At 46.5% G+C, this 12,636-nt stretch overlaps 1 protein-coding gene across 1 annotated transcript; it reads right to left on the bottom strand.

Moving 5' to 3' along the window:
- Positions 1-370: 370 nt before the first annotated feature.
- Positions 371-11,580, bottom strand: LOC133372399 (F-box only protein 6-like). Its single transcript, XM_061600945.1, has 6 exons — positions 11,419-11,580; positions 9,370-9,631; positions 5,973-6,144; positions 4,505-4,600; positions 2,849-2,978; positions 371-666 (listed from the first exon to the last, which is right to left on the bottom strand). The coding sequence occupies exons 2-6, from the start codon at positions 9,605-9,607 to the stop codon at positions 529-531; spliced, it is 774 nt and encodes a 257-aa protein (XP_061456929.1). The 5' UTR covers positions 9,608-9,631; positions 11,419-11,580; the 3' UTR covers positions 371-528.
- Positions 11,581-12,636: the final 1,056 nt, after the last annotated feature.

Here is a 12,636-nt window from a genome sequence, read left to right as displayed (position 1 = left end):
GCAGGGCAAAGTATAAAGTATAAAATATTCAATCATTCTACTTATACCTGTCTTTCCTCAAAGAACCTCAAGAGGGTGCTATGTATGGCACTGTTTTATTGTAACAACAATCCTGCAAGGTAGGTAAAGGATAAAAAAATAAGACCAGCCAAAGGACACCCAAGCAAGCTTCACAGGTCTGCTTTGAGTACAAGTTATTTGAATACCACTCTGCTGCTCAGTTCCAAGATATAATTTTAACTCCCCTACTTTTCAGTTGCATTCTCTTCCTATATTTTGATGTTTCATTATGTATCTTGATCTGGTTATACACTACCTGAACACGTCAGAGGCAGTACATAAATGTCTTCCACAACAACAGCAAACAGAATAAGAATGTTAAAAAGTTTATTTTGCAGCACAAAAAAACCAACACACATACCTAGCAATTCATCCCCCCCTCCCCGCCAAAATGGCAAAGCAAACAAGAAGGGGAGGACTTCGTTCTGTATGCCGAAATGTGATTTTAACACGTTCACTCCAGCATCATCAGCACTTGGTAATCATGATGCTGGATTTGGTGATCTGCATGCCACGGTCCCTTGATGGCTGCCCATTCACATTTTGGCCTTGGTGCTCAAAGACGATATGGCGGACACCAGCACATTTGTAAAGAATGTAGCAAACCTGCAGAGGAAAGAGAGCGGGTGGTGGTGATGATTTGCAGAAAGTTTTATATATTTATTCATGAGGTTTCTTACCTGCCCCTCAGCAGGGTGGCTTATTTTATTATTAAATTTATATCCCGCACGCCCTCCTAGAAGGAGCCCAGGGTGGCATTATTATTTTATTCTATCATTATCAGTTTGACTTCCGTCTTGTTTTACATTTCAAAATGATATAAAAATCCAGATAGCATCTTCAATACAGCTAATAATAGTTGAGAGCCAGTGTGGCAGAGTGTTGAACCTGGAGAGACAGGATTCAAATCCCCACTTGGATGTGAAGCTCAACGAGTGCGACCTTCAGTCACTCACTGCCTCTCAGCTAACCTACTTCACAGGGCCATTGTGAAGATAAAAGCAGGACGGGATGCATGCGTTTGTACACCACCTCAAGCTCCTTGGAGGAAAGATGGGATATAAATGCAATAATAAATAGATATAATTCCACATTTTGAGAAACAGAAGCAATAAATCTCTAAACAATATACAACAAAAATGTCAAGCAAAAACAAAACTACATCAAAACAGAGCAACAGAATCATCAATTGTAATTGTTGCATAAAATGGAAATAGACCGCCTTCAAGTCAATCCTGACTTATGGCCACCTTATGAATAGGGTTTTCGTGGTATGCTGTATTCAGAGGTGGTTTACCATTGCCTGAGAGGCAGTGATTGGCCCAAGGTCACCCAGTGAGCTTCATGGCTGTGGGGGGATTCGAACCCTGGTCTCCCAGGTCGTAGGCCAACACTCTAACCACTACACCAAACTGGCTCTCAATTGTTGCATACAGAGGGGTTTTTTTACCTAAACATTTATATAATGTATATCTTAAACACACACACAGAGAAAGAGAAACATAGGAATCTGCTGAACACCAAGTCAGCCCTTCTAGCTCAGTATCGTCTACACTGACTGGCAGCAGGTATTCAGGGTTTCAGGCAAGGAGTCTCTCCCAGGCCTACCTGAAGATGCCATTGGGGACTGAACCAGGGACCTGCTGCATGCAAGGCAGATGCTCTGCCACTGAGCTACGGCCCTTCCCTTAAGCTGCAAGAACAGAAGAAGCTGCCTTATGCAGAGTCAGATTGAATTGGTCTATCTAGCTCAGTATGGCCTACACTGACTGGCAGCAGCTCTCAAGGGTTTCAGGCAGTCCTTCCCCGAAAATGCTGGGGATTGAATCTGGGACCTTTGGTCCATCTAGCTCAGTATTGTTGACACTGGCTGGCAGCAGCTCTCTAGGGTTTCAAGCAGAAGCCCCTTATCCCTACCTGGAAATGTCAGGGATCGACCCTCTGATGCAAAGTAGGTGCTCTGCCACTGAGCTAGGGCCCATCCCCACATATGAATATTACCCAGAAAAGCACCCTCGCATATACCACCACAAATCAGGAATTCAAATGATACAATCATACCCGCTCATTCAACAATTACAAGAATGAGCTCTACAATTATTATTTATTTATTATTTGATTCATATCCCACCCTTCCTCCCAGCAGGAGCCCAGGGTGGCAAACAAAAGCACTAAAAACACTTTAAAACATCATAAAAACAGACTTCAAAATGTATTAAAACATCTTTAAAAACCTTTTTTTAAAAAAACATCACTTTAAAAACATCTTTAAAAGAAAAGGTTTAAAAGCATCTTAAACAGCTATTCCAGCACAGACGCAGACTGGGATAAGGTCTCTGCTTAAAAGACTTGTTGAAAGAGGAAGGTCTTCAGTAGGCACTGAAAAGTTAGCAGAGATGGCACCTGCCTAATATTTAAGGGGAGGGAATTCCAAAGGGTCGGTGCCACTATACTAAAGGTCCATTTCCTATGTTGTGTGGAACAGACCTCCTGATAAGATGATATTTGCAGGAGGCCCTCACCTGCAGAGCACAGTGATCGACTGGGTATATAAGAGATAAGACAGTCTTTCAGGTATCCTGATCCCAAGCTGTATAGAGCTTTGTAGACCAAAACTAGAACCTTTACAGTTACAAAATCCATGCAACCATTCCAAATGGAACAGCACAACAGAAATTCAGCAAGAAATTTAGGGGGCAAGCCAGAGAGTGAGACCGCTATCAGGATCCCAGACTGTGAGTCGCGGATCCCAACCCAGCACACACCATCTACCTGGGCTTAGTTTTACCTTGCGCCACCTTCCATGCTTCCATCCTTGCATGTACATATCATCAGTACAAAATTCTCTGAGGAGCTGGAAGTCTGCTGACAACAGCTTCATGTGCAGCCGGTACTGGGAGCCCTGGCGGCAATAAAACCTGTTTGGCGACCAAAAGGCGACAGAGAGAGAAAGACACTGTATTGAACGTCGTTAAAATTGTGCTGGATCCTGACTCTCACCGGAATTAAGCTGCTGGATCAGGCCCAAAGCCCATCTAGTCCAGCATCCTGTTCTCATGGTGGCCAGCCAGTTGCCTGTGCCAGGAAGCCCGCAAGCAGGACACGCACGCAACAGCAACTCACCCCATGTGCAATGCCTCGCAACTGACATTCTGAAAGTGGAGGCAGAAAGTAGCCATCATGGCTTCTTCTCCATGAATTCAAGGTTAGTCACCTTAACTACATTTTAGAACATAAGAAGAGCCTGGTTGCCGGATCAGGCCAAAGGGGCCCACCTAGTCCAGCTTCCTGCTCTCGCAGTGGCCAACCAGAAGCCTTTGGGTAGCCCAAAAGCAGGACCCAAGTGCAACAGCACCTTCCCCTCCTGTAGTTTCCAGGAACTGGTATTCAGAGGAACGCTGCCCCTGACAGTGGACCCTGACAGATCCCCAAAGAGGAGATAAAATAATATGCAGGGCTTGGAAGAGTAAGTCCAGGAAAAAAACTAGACTCCCACCACCACCACCACCAAATTGCACTATAAGTTTTCCTAATGGCTTCTGTTTATTCATTCAACAGATTACCAAGTCTCCAAAGTAGCTCACAATAACATTTAGCAAAGTATGGCATGAGTCACATACTCCCACTGGAGCAAGCTCCAGCACAGGGGTAGCCAATGTGGTGCCCTCCAGATGTTGGACTCCCAACTGCCCCTGCCATTGGTCTTGCTGGCTGGTGTTGATAGGATGTGGAGTCCAACAACAGGAGGGCACCATGTTGGCTACCCTCAATCCAGCGCCTGATGTTCCATCATGCAAGAAGTTGGGCAGAAGATGATCTTCCAGGTGAGGGAAGGGACAGCCAGGCTAGAGAAGGAGAAGGACCTCGATACTGTCTTTGCCTGTCTCACTCCCTTCTCTGGTCCCTCCCCACAGGGCAGTTGGTGGTGGGTGGCCTGTGGCAGGGGCTGAACAGAAAACCATGATTCTGGTACCCACAGAGACCATGGAGACTTTGTTCCATCAGCCCAACTGGGAGGGAAGTCTCTGGGCTTGAACCTCCAAGCCAGCAACCCTGCATACTCTAGCTACCAGCCAGAGAACTTTGCAAGGTCTCATCCCACCAACGGTACCAGAGGCAGTGGCGACAGAGCTTTGCTGACCAGGATCAAGAGGTCACTTTCCACCTCGGGAGAGCAATGCTGACCTTTTAAAGAGGCACTTCTTACCCCAGCAAAGCTAGTCTTAAGTGGGCATTGAAGGCCTGCATGGGCTTAGGGGTGGATTTGAGCCAGTGGACTACTTTTGGAACTGTCCAGGGTCCTGAAGCCCAGGATCAAAGGGACCTCCTTCATTGTCCAACCCACAGGCCACTTCTGTTGTTTAGATCTCATGGAACCTGCGAGACCTTCGTCTTGCCACACAGCCCACCCACCCTTGGCCAGGAAGGGATATGCTGCACTCACCAATCTGTCACCAAAATGTTGGGTTTGGCTCTATCCATCAGCTCATCCCAATAGCCTTCGTCCTTCAAGGTGATGAGCTGAGACTTGATGCAGAGCCTGAGGTGCACAATAAAACCATTAAGAAACATTGCCATCATCCCACCATTTTGAACAAGTGTTCTGAGGTGGGGTGGTCAGCAGCTGGCCACCTCAAGGCAAGCCCAGTCCCTGAAGGATACTCATCTCCCCACCCATCCAGTTGCATATGTAAAGGCAAAGAATGATGGCTGGGGATGTGGGGCTTGCAAGGACATTTGAGGGGGCTGGCTCTCCACCCCTTCCTCAGAGTGGCCTCCATGGAAAGTTTGGATTCTGGGTTGCATTTTGTAAGTCGGTTAATTGATGCTGCCTTCTTTGTGTGCAGAAATAAAAGCACAAACCTGAATTCCACTCCCTGAGGCAGAGCTTAAAAGAAAAAAAAAAGTCTTATGCAACCTGTAACCCACTAAGCTGAATGCAGCCCAAACGACTGTGGGCCTACCCTTCTAGGAGCTTGTCAACAACCTGAGAAGCAGCACTGCCTAGTGCTTAGAGCATCAGAACACAGGAAGCTGTCTTATATCGAGTTGGACCATTGACCCATCTAAGGCAATACTGTCTACACTGACTGGCAGCAGCTCTCCAGGGTGTCAGGCAGGGGACATTCCAGCTGGGGTTGAACTTGGAACCTTCTGCATGCAACACATGTGCCCTACCACAGAGCCATGGCCCTTCCTATTTTCCAAGCAGGAGTCTTACAAGAGAGAAACCCAACTTCTAATCCACACGCAAGGTTAACTGCCCTTGAAACATCCACTGACTCTTAGCCTAACCCACCTCACAGGGCTGTTGTGAGGATAAAAGGGAGGATATTAGGGGCAGAGAAGGCAGAAAATGTAATACAATTTAAGGTCTTGTCATGCATGTTATTCATAAAAATTTGTGTACCACATTTTCATAAAAAAGTATCAAACCAGGTTTCAGCAATTAAAATGACAATACAAAATAAATTAAAACAGATCACCATTATGATGGAAAATATTCTTAACTGTCTGCACAATCCTGGCAGTAAAGAAAAGGCTTCAGCAAACATTTGTAAGGTCATAGAATCGTAGAGCTGGAAGAGGCCTCTAAAGCTATCCAGTCCAACCCCCTGCTCAGGGCAGGAATCCAACTTAAAGCCTACCTGACAGTAATACAGAAGGCAGCTGCTCTGCTATATGGATTTATTTTACATTAAAAAAAACTCATTAGATGGAACTTGTTTGTATAAATTGATTTACTATGTGTGATTTTTATTTTTATTTTTTTTAAAAAGGGGGTCCAGGGTTAGGGAGAGGGTATCTAAATGCAGCATTTCCTTCCAGCACAAGACTCCTATGGGAAGAACAACGAACCGCTGCCTCCGTCTCCTAATGACTTTCCCATCAAACTTAGCTACCATCCTCACCCGTTGCATGCAGAAAAGCATTTGGTAACCCGATGGCCCAGCCCATCTTGCACAGCAGGACGCCTCTGATGGAAATTCCTCATTTCAAGTCTCATCGAAGCTTTTCCAGACAGTTGCTGAATTTTCCACTGGCCACTACTAGGGGTCTTGATTTCCCAGCAATCCAAGCCCTCTGTAGGAAAAAGGTGGCAGTGAAGAGGAGAGACTTAAGAATGCAAGAAGAGCCTGGCTGCTGGCTCAGGCCAAAGGGAGGGGGCATCTATTCCAGTATCTGGTTCTCACGGTGACAACTGAATGCCCCCACGGGAAGCCTACGAGCAAGACCGGAGCACAACAGCATCCCTATTCCCCACTTGCAATTCCCAGCAAACGGCAGTGGTTCCTAAACCTTTTTTCCCCACCGGCCCCTTGAAAACGGCTGAGGGTCTTGGCAGGCCACTTAACGATTTGTCTGGCTGTAGGAGCAATTGTAATGCACTGTGCGAGATGCTGAATGCTTTTTAAGTGTTTCTTTGAATGTCTTGATATTGTATTTTGACATATTACAATTTGCATTCCATAGCATTCAGGCTGTTATACAGTATAATGCAACATAAGAAATCAAAGAAGCAATTAAAAAGCAATATGAACACTTAATGTGGACATGTACAGACCACCTGAATGGAGCTCGTGGACCACAGTTTGGGAACCTCTGAAGTAGAAAGTAGCCGTTGTGGCTAGCACCCATTGATAGCCTTTACCCTTCAGGGTGGTGAGCTGAGACTTGAAGCACAAGTTATATCTTTAATAAACACCATCAGTAACTCTAGAGTTTGGACCCTGCTGCTTTCAAAAACATGCTTGCGGTCGCTTCCTGCGCTGATTTGCTTGGCTACTGAAGGAAGCATATGGACTGCCTTCGAGTCGATCCTGACTTATGGTGACCCTATGAATAGGGATTTCATGGTAAGTGGTATTCAGAGGGTGGTTTGCCATTGCCTCCCTCGGAGGCTAGTCCTCCCCAGCTGGCTAGGGCCTGCTCAGCTTGCCACAGCTGCACAAGCCAGCCCCTTCCTTGTCCGCAACTGCCAGCTGGGGGGAACTGGGCTCCTTGGGACTCTGCAGCTTGCCCACGGCTGCACCGGTGGCAGGGCACGTAACCCCTGAGCCACTCACAGTGGGGGTGATCCTTAGCTAGCCCTTGACACCCAGGAGACACGAGCGGGGATTTGAACTCACAGACTCTGGACTCTCAGCCAGGCTGTCCCCCCCCACTGTGCTATACCATAAGAACCTAAGAAGAGCCTGCTGGATTAGGCCAGCGGCCCATCTAGTCCAGCCTCCTGTTCTCACAGTGGCCAACCAGATGCCTCAATGGGAAGCCCACAAGCGGGACCTGAGCTCAAGAGCACTCTCCGCCTGCAGTTCCCATCAACTGGTATTCAGAAGCATGCTGCCTCTGAAGGCAAAGCCACTGTGGCTAGTAGACACTGATAGCTTTATCCTCCACAAAATTTTCTCATCCTGTTTTTACGTAGTCCTCATTTTTTAGTGGGTGGCAATAGCAAATGAGTTAGCCCCAGTAAGATTTACAGCAAAGTCTTTTTTCACTTGTGGCGAATAGAATAGGCACCATAATCTAGTGAACACAGCCCAGCTGGAACACCATGAAAATTCTGGGTTTTTATTTTTACACATGCACAGAAGAGAAATAAAGGCCATTATTTAAGTAGAAAGACGACAGGCACAGATATTGATAATATCCAACGGAAACATCCAAGAATTAAGGTATTCGTGGAAATCAACCTTGAGAAACACAAGATGTATGATCAGATCCTCTGCAGTAACTATTACTGGTAATTTCTGAAAGGGTATGTTAAAAAACAGGACTGAAAGGGGATATTGAGTGTTGCAGATATCTCAGGCTATTAATAATGTGGCATATAGGCTGCAGTCTTAAATCTACTTACCTGGGAGTAATCCCCACTGAATTCAATGAGGAGCAGCCATGGGTGGGACTGTACGGTTAGTTTGCCAATTTTTTAAAATAATAATTATTAAATTTATATCCCACCCTTCCTCCCAGAGGGAGCCCAGGGTGGCAAACAAAAACACTAAAAACACTCTAAAATGTCTTAAAAACAGACTTTATAATACATTAAAACAAAACATCTTTACAAAAGCTTTAAAAACATCTTAAAAAGCAATTCCAACACAGACGCAGGCTGTGCATCTAATAGGGCGTACTACCAAATGAAGATGCAATCAAGCTGCAATGAAGATATCTGAGGCAAGCTGTTTGCCTATTTGTAATATTGAATTAATTTCTGTATACACATGTATTTAATACAAAGTGGTTTAAAAAAATGGAATAAAGAGTCTGCCAAACTTTTAAAAATGGTGTCCAAAACAGGCTCTTAAATTATTATACTTGTTGTTTTCTAATATGTAAAAGTACCAGCTTAGCTAATCTTAATGCTTATTTCCTCTTTCCTGGGGAAATCTTGAGAACTGCAATTCCATAAGCGAGACTCAGGCCTACACTACTCCAGAATTCTCAGCAGCAATCTGTAACTCCCAGGCAGCGGCAGCCGGTGTTCATTGGCACTGCTAGGGAGGCAGGCAGGAGCTCAACAGGAGGTGGTGCCAGCACCAATGGCAGGCAGGGCCAACTCACTAGTTTTGCTCCATCCTCTTTCTCGTTGAATTCTAAAAAGGCAACACTAAGACTTAAGAAGGTAGTCAGGACCAACTGGTTGTAAGAAGTCGGGCAGGTGCAAGCTTGTTGAGGGAAGACTAGGGTTGGTAGGACAGTGGCCCATTCCCCCTAACAGGCTGGCCTCCACTGTTCCTGGGATACAGAACAAAGGTTTCTGGGTAGTTCTGAACTTCATCAGGTTTATTTGCCTCCCACCTAAATTCCTCTTAGTTTCCAGCTACGTACAATTTGTCTTTCTGCTGTAGTTAATAATGGCTTCCTGCCTAAAAGCCAAACTCCTCATGCAGAAATATTGTACGCCGTTGCCTTCCTTTAGCTATACCACTTTTGAGTGCAGGTGGGAAAGTGACATATTTTGAATGCTCCTTTATGTAAAAAAAACAAAATCCCTGCACACTACAACATAGTGTGTCAGGGAAAAGGCTTGCCTAGCCTCCCTGAGAAGCTGGCTTTCTACAGAAAAGAAAGCCTGTTTTGGATACCACTTTTAAAAGCCTGGCAGACTCCTTATTCTATTATTTTTTTGAAAAAAATCTAGGGAAGAGTTTAGACATGCAATATCCCACTAGCCTGCATTCTAAAGCGGCAAAGGCCCTACAAGACAATAGCAGATGCTTTCAGAAAGGCTTTTTGTCAACCAGCTCTCTCTGAATAGCAACTTTTTTTAAAAAAAATCTCCCAGATAAACAGTGAACACACCTTCGCCACAGGGGTTCTTGACTAAATTCTTCTCCAGGTGGGAAAGAATGTAGCAAACCGACCGTAGTGGGCACCTGATGTCCTTTCGCTGGTAGATACGCTTCCAGAGAACCGGCAAATCCACCAGATTGCGCCACTGGGTGCAAACCAGCCGACAGTTGAGAATCAGGTCCTTCAAGGGGACCAGAGTCAAGATATCAAGCAGGATGTCCTCAGGCAAATCTCGGATGTTCGCCATTGCTTCTCTGCCTGCAGAGAAGAGCTAGAGGAAAGGGAGAGAGAAGAACATACAAGGGGAAGGGACCACTCTGAAGAGTCCTAGAAAGAACATAGGAAGCTGCCTAATACCGAGTCTGGCCATCGATCCATCTTGCTCAGTATTGTCTACACGGACTGGCAGCAGCAGCTCTCCAGAATTTCAGATGAGGAGTCTCTCCCAATTCTACTTGGTGATGCCAGGATTTGAACCTGGAACCTTCTACATGTAAAGCAGATGCACTACCACTGAGCTACAGTCTTTCCCGAAAGAGCCACCCCCTGACTGGTTATAAGTTAAGAGAACAGGTAAGTGAGGGCTGGTTGAGTGAGGGCAGACTGAGGCTGGTGGGACAGTGCCTCATTGGACCAGCCTCCACTGGACAGCCGTTGCCGGCCACAATGCATACTGCAGTGGGATGGACTGTCTTCAAGTCGATCCTGACTTACGGCGACCCTATGAATAGGGTGTTCATGGCAAGCGGTATTCAGAGGGGGTTTACCATTGCCTCCCTCTGAGGCTAGTCCTCCCCAGCTGGCTAGGACCTGCTCAGCTTGCCACAGCTGCACAAGCAAGCCCATAGAATCATAGAATAGTAGAGTTGGAAGGGGCCTATAAGACCATCAAGTCCAGCCCCCTTCCTTGTCTGCAACTGCCAGCTGGGGGGCAACTGGGCTCCTTGGGACTATGCAGCTTGCCCACAGCTGCACAGGTGGCAGGGCATGTAACCCCTGAGCCACTCACTGTGGTGGTTATTTTTAGCTGGCCCTTGACACCCAGGAGACATGAGTGGGGATTTGAACTCACAAACTCTGGACTCCCAGCCAGGCTCTCCTCCCCACTGCGCTCTACCAGCCCACAGCTAACCAGGGGCCCAGCACACATCTCAAAATTGCAAGTCCAACCTCTGAAACTGGATCCTCCTTGTATTCAGTTTACTCAGAAGTAAATCTCACTGAACTCCACCGTGTTCACTCCCAAGTACGGGTGCAAAGTTAATCGAAGGGCTGCACCCAAGTAAGTTCTACTCAGAGTAGACCCCACTTGAAATTAAGAGACCCCAGTCAGTCACGTGCATTAACTCCAATGGATCTCCTAGGGGTCGGACAAGTATAGGCTACAATTCTTCCGCGTTTCCACCATTTTCTATTAGCCGAACATTTTGATGTTGGCCACCCTGGACTCCTTCGGAAAGAAGCACAGAATGCTAAATAAATAAATGGCCAAGTCCCAAGACCCCAAGGATAAATAGTGGTAGGCAGACTGGGCCCACCTTTTTTTAAAAAAATAAGCAGATAGGCTATGCTTAAATTCCATTCCTGCTCCAGCCTCTAAAACTCCCCAACTCTGACACTGCATTTTTAGAAGCACCTGGGGGGGGGGGGGAACCAGCTGGTTTTTTTGGGGAGGGAGGTTAAGACCAAATTGTGAGGCATGCAAATTTCATTGATTTGCCTCAATTTCATTGATTCACTGAGTCAATTTCATTGATTCACCGCCCCCCCCAAACGTTTCTTTTTCTCCCATCATTCACAGGCTACATATAAGTTAGTTTGGCCGCCTGTGCGAGGAAGACTCCAGCAGCGACAGGATACTGAGAGCTCGCCCCACCAGCTCTCTTATCACGCACAGAGGCACACTCACCCTCTCAAAGGGAGAGAGTTTTGCAAGACCACCAACTCCAGAGAATCTAAAAACACTTAACCGTCCCTGGGGCAATTTGAGCCCTGTCACCTCCCATTCTTTGAGTTCCACTGACAACTAAGATACTCCTGACTTGCCCTGAGGTTTACCTGGGTTGGGAAGGGCAAGGGAGACGCGTGAGGGCGCTAAGGAGGAGATGAGTCTCTGTCCTGCTCAGCAGGCAGCCGAAAGAGGAGGCGCCACTCGAAACTGGGCGGCGCCTTGGGGATGGTCTTCCTCTCCTCCTCCAAGGTAGGCCCATGAGGCGCCCTCTCCTTTTGTAGACGGGACAGGAGAGCATCCCCAGCAAGGCTGATTTGCATACGGTGATGCTACGGATTTCAAGCACAGGTGCAGCAAATTTTTTGTTCCCAAATCCACCCACAGAGCCCTTGAAAATTGCTAATGGTCTTGGTGGACCACTTAAAATGTCCTCCCCGCCCCCCATCTGTTGTAGCCAATGCGTTGTGCGAGATGGTATGGTTTTCGGTGTTTTTTGTTTTTTTAAAAAAAGGCATTTTGGTCCTTTTGCTTCTGATGCCATATTGCAATCTGCACTCCACAGAGTTCAGAGTGTAATTGCAGTCAAACGCAATATAAGAAATCAAAGAAGCAACAGAGATGGATTTTAAAATCAGGTTGGATCTGTCATGTGGATGTGCCCATAGACCACCGATGGTCAAAGGGTTAAATCAAAAGGTGGTGGCTGCAATCCTGTGTGTCTTTACTGTACATTGTAAGTCCTCCCCCCCCCCCATTGCAAGGTCTGGCTTTCAAGCAATCTTCATTCCAGAGCCCTGTCTGTCAATTCACAAGAAAGGCTGCAATCCAATACGTGTCTACTCAGAAGTAAGCTCCATTGGGTTCAATGGGATGTACGCCCAGGTAGTTGTCGCTTGGATTGCAGCCTAACTCTCAGTGAATGCAATGGTGCTTTCTCCCAAGGAAAAGTGCAGAGGACCTTTAATGGAAGGATTTGGAGAACGCTGGTTTTTTAAACAGAAAAAAAACCAGCCACCTGTGTTATTAACAGCTTCTATCATTTTTCTGCTAGCAACTCAACATTTAAGGAACCCGTTTCTATGCAGGATGCTGTTAATGAGGAATATTAACAGGGGCATATTGTTAAACAGAGATGGGGGGAACCTCAGGTCCAGAACAGAATGTGGCCCTCCAGGGCTCGCTATCTGGCCCTCAGGCCTTTCACCAGGCCACACACCCCATCAACCCAGTTCTGCACTCATCTTGGGTGTTTTTTTGCTGTCCTGAATTGCTGGCTTGTTAGCAACAGGTGTAGTGAATTCACTTTTTGTGACTGGGCTTAGGTT

The sequence above is a fragment of the Rhineura floridana genome, chromosome 18, assembly GCF_030035675.1.
Source record: "Rhineura floridana isolate rRhiFlo1 chromosome 18, rRhiFlo1.hap2, whole genome shotgun sequence".
NCBI lineage: Eukaryota > Metazoa > Chordata > Lepidosauria > Squamata > Rhineuridae > Rhineura > Rhineura floridana.
The sequence above is the reverse complement of the archived record's forward strand: the minus strand, read 5'-3'. Positions and strand labels throughout refer to the sequence as shown.